Source organism: Cibotium barometz, chromosome 31 (genome assembly GCF_041138505.1).
Source record: "Cibotium barometz isolate CiBa-2024 chromosome 31, ASM4113850v1, whole genome shotgun sequence".
Lineage (NCBI taxonomy): Eukaryota > Viridiplantae > Streptophyta > Polypodiopsida > Cyatheales > Cibotiaceae > Cibotium > Cibotium barometz.
The window spans coordinates 49495325-49499347 of NC_141076.1; the positions used below are offsets into that span (position 1 = coordinate 49495325).

Consider the following 4023-nt stretch of genomic DNA (forward strand, 5'->3'; position numbering starts at 1 on the left):
GAGTACTCTAAATGGATTACTCGAATAAATGATGGAGAGAGGCTAGGAAGGTAATGAATCAGGGAGGTGTCTCGTCCATCGGATTGCACACGAACTCCACCTCCACGTGCAGCAAACTTGTCAAAAATATAAGCTTTCTACAAGAGAAAAAAATCAGGTGTTAGTAATAACTCACTTATAAATATGAAGGCACAACTTTGATTTAAACCCACCTCAATGTCATCATCACATTGGCTAATGCGTGGGTTGCATATGTCTATACTGCTTCCACACTGCTCAACTGATGTATCTACATGCAAGCGCTTATGTGGTTGAAATGCTTCTTGAGGGACACTTTCATACTCTGCTGCTACATTTTCTATAGCAACAAGAGCATTGGAAACAGTTTCCTCAATTGTACGTTCTGTATCATAACCTTGGAATGCTAGCGCTTTGGTAAGATCATGGTCATCAAAATCAATCTGTACACCTGCAGGCTGTTGCTCAAGTGTGTCTTCTTTGCAGAAACCAGACCCAATTTCTAATATGCTTAAGGCCTCATCCTCCCTTAACCCCAAGGATTTACAAATGTCATCAAGGAAAAGAAATTCCTTGTTATCCATGATGATGGGGTTCAAAGTGGTTACATCCAACTCAGGGATCTCTTCCACAATTTCATCCCCTTCGAGGTCACGATGAGGCTCTTCATCCTCAGTTGACCCTTGTTGGAGAAGCACCAAGGCCATGGACGCTTCAGCTTCTTCTGAGAAAACCTCTTCCACCTCGCCTTTGGATTCCTTCACAAGAGCTACTTCCTTTTTCACTGCCTTTCCCTTCTTTTTTTCTGTATCCCTGGCTTCTTGCAAAAACAGTGCTAACGTCATATCCCATGAAAGGAAGGTGGTGCCTACATTACCAACCTGCAATTCATAAACGGTGTCATCATCTTCGACCCTATAATTGCTAGATGTAAGCCCTTTCAAAAATCGGTTGAGCCTGAATCGGAACAACTTGTCACCATGGTACAGATGCCTGATTAAGTCCACTGGAACCCATTTAGTAGTGGATTCAGGCAATTGCACGACATATTGTGCCACTACATCATTCATGTACTGGACCTGCTCTTGAAAAGCCTCTGCATGAAGGTCTATAGTTTTTTGCATATCGATCACCCCCTCAAAAATGGCGATGTTCTCACCTGCACCTGCTGAGAGCCCAATTTTCTCAAGTTTTGCGCGTAGCGAGTTAGAGCTTGAAGCCATGGCGGGATATTGAAGGGAAATAGAAACTGCAAGATCTTAAGAATGAAATGAGCTTTATAGAGCAAAACCTATTCTTATAAAGCATTCCACTATAAAGTTTAATAAATTTATAGAACATACTTAAAAATTTTAAATTTAACAAAATTAAAATCCAAATTGCAGTGAAATACAGAGGACATTGGGACTATGGTGCAATCAATAATTTTGTATTCAGAAGTACACCGCTACAAATTATCGCCCAAAATCACTCAAAATGTTACCTAAGTCTGCAACTTAACAGTCTTTCAAGCTAAGGACCCTAGGGGGCTCCAATGACACACAGAGTGTATGTTTCTCTGACCTTTGACGCATGGGTCGATTAGAAACAACAAACTTGAATTGGTTCCTTACATTAAAGGACATGACAATACGATCTCTCAACTGAGCAAAATTCCAATCATCATTAACTACCACTGTATGCTCCTCTCCTGGGTGAACTTCAATATGAAGTTCTACCTCCTCCCTAGCATAGAGATCAGAGTCCAAAGCCTCCCATTCACCATGCGAGCATTTCCACCTTCTAATAGGGTACACCATAGTTAGATTTTGCTTGCCTATCTGATACCTGCATCTTACCATTGACATTACCGCTGAGCACTTTATTACATCACCCTTATGTTCTGCCACCTTGGTGGTCCAGTCGCCTTTTAGAAATGTATCTAGAGCTTCAAAGGCCCCATCTTTGCTTATCCACATTGTTGGGGTGCGATGGAACTTGCCTGCTTTGAAAATAGCAATAAACACATGTAAAGGCATGAAAAGAGATACACTTATCCTGTGGGATCCATATGCAGCCTTTAGGCTTGACTGAATGTCATGGAAAATCCTGCGCTGAAAGCTCTCCATTGTAGTGGGGTCTGGAATGGGCCATTCCGGGCTATTTAGTGCAGGAGGAGAAATTGGCTCAAGTGCTCCAAACCTTCCCCTCTGTGGCACAACATATGTTGCAGCAATGAAAAATACTCCTCTATTTGCAAGTTCGGAACTTGTTTCCCCAGCATACATACGCCTACCTAGATCAACATGACATGCTTCGAAGGTCCCTGTAAAACATTCTAGAGGCTGCCATTCCACACATGTTGAAGGGAAAACATCTGCATACAATAGAATACATTGGAGTTCTTGATATTCACATAGTCTTCATGCAAGCATTTCTCCAAAGCAAAGAAACATTAAACAAGGACTGAAACTTACAATTAGTTGGGAACCGTGGTGAGTTCTCATCTTCAAGATGTATTTGGCTTGAGGTGTAAACATGTTGCACCTTTGCAAGCCGCTTTCCATCCTTGTTGCAAACTTTGAATTCTAAGATCCTTCCTTTCCAGTGATGGCTTGTGGAAGCCATGTGCCTTCGAGGAACCTTGTGTGCACCCCTCAAACTGGGCTGCATTGTTATCCACATGAACCGCTTAAAAACGGTAGGAATCCAATAACCTTCATCATCCTGTACTGTGGAAATAGCCATGGACTCGATAGTGGATGAAGGCCTGCGTACACACTGAAGAGCCATAGATGGCCCAAATGAAAAGAAAGTGAATGTTAAGAATATGGCAAAAAAGCAAATACCTGCTCAGAGACAGAGAGAGAGAGAGCTAGCTAAAGCTTCAAAGAAGTTTGCTGCAAATCCATACACACACACACAATACACACACACACACACACATGCACACACACACAGAAAGCTAAACCTTCAAAAGAAAGCAAATGAGAGATTGCATTAGGTGCCTGCATGCAGAGAGAGAGAGAGAGAGAGAGAGAGAGAGAGAGAGAGAGAGAGAGAGAGTCTGATAACAGAGCTTCCTCTAGAGAGAGAGAGAAGGGCTGATAACAGAGCTTCCTCTGAGTAGCTGGTAGCAAAGAGCTTTCCTCAAAAGAAAGCTAATGAGAGATTGCATTAGGTGCCTGCTTGCACACAGAGAGAGAGAGACCTAGAGATAGAGTCTGATAACAGAGCTTCCTCTAGAGAGAGAAAGAGGCTGATAACAGAGCTTTCTCTGAGTAGGTGGTAGCAAAGAGCTTTCCTCAAGTTGGGGATGAAGATAGGGCTGCAAGTGAGGGTCTAGTGAGTGGTAGATGGGGAAAGTGGGTTAGTCTAAAAGGGAGGAGAGAGAAACACGCCCCTACTTTTGGAGGGAAGAGGGAAGTGAGGGGGGGTAACTTTTTGAAACTTTTCCTTTAAAAAAATATTTAAAAAAAAGATATTGAAGATTTTCTTTGCTGGCAGATCTGAAAAAGGCAAGATTCCACCTTTGACCACAAGATTTAGGGTCTTAATCAACCCAACGTTTTTGTACACATGTATTTTTCCTATTGGCCTTCACACTAATCATCTCCTTAATCTCATGGCAGCTTAAAGGGCCCCCATAGACCTCAACCTTCCCCTAATGTTATGACTAGCTTGAGGGCTAATTAATGCGCGTTTATGCTTAACATCATTTCTTGTAGGAAAATCTAACCATACCATGATAGAATCTTCAAGAGAAACCATGGATGTTTCAGCTTTTGTTTCAACTTCAGATCTTGTTGCGGTCTCATATTCCCATTCACTTTCATCCTCTCTTTGGCTCTCAACTTTTTCAATAGTACCCAATGTGTACAATGACACACTTGGTCCTCTGACAATTCTAACCGAGGTCTTGCGAATCCTTACAGTCATGTTCCACATAGCTCTTTATGTCTTGGTATAACTCATGTTTAGCCGCCGTTAATAGTGCAAGTGTTGACTCTATGCTGGCTTCCACGT

At 42.2% G+C, this 4023-nt stretch overlaps 1 protein-coding gene across 1 annotated transcript; it reads right to left on the minus strand.

The window, feature by feature from the left end:
- Positions 1–1407: 1407 nt before the first annotated feature.
- On the minus strand, positions 1408–2713 carry LOC147620976 (uncharacterized). Its single transcript, XM_086825494.1, has 2 exons — positions 2475–2713; positions 1408–2374 (listed from the first exon to the last, which is right to left on the minus strand). The coding sequence occupies exons 1-2, from the start codon at positions 2680–2682 to the stop codon at positions 1515–1517; spliced, it is 1068 nt and encodes a 355-aa protein (XP_086681620.1). The 5' UTR covers positions 2683–2713; the 3' UTR covers positions 1408–1514.
- Between the last annotated feature and the right edge of the window lie 1310 nt (positions 2714–4023).

Excerpts from the sequence above, each read along its gene's own strand:
- LOC147620976 (XM_086825494.1), bottom strand. The coding sequence starts at position 2,682 with ATGTGGATAACAATGCAGCCCAGTTTGAGGGGTGCACACAAGGTTCCT. Across the intron at positions 2,375-2,474 it reads ACCACGGTTCCCAACTAATT|ATGTTTTCCCTTCAACATGT; the intron begins GTAAGTTTCAGT and ends TATTGTATGCAG.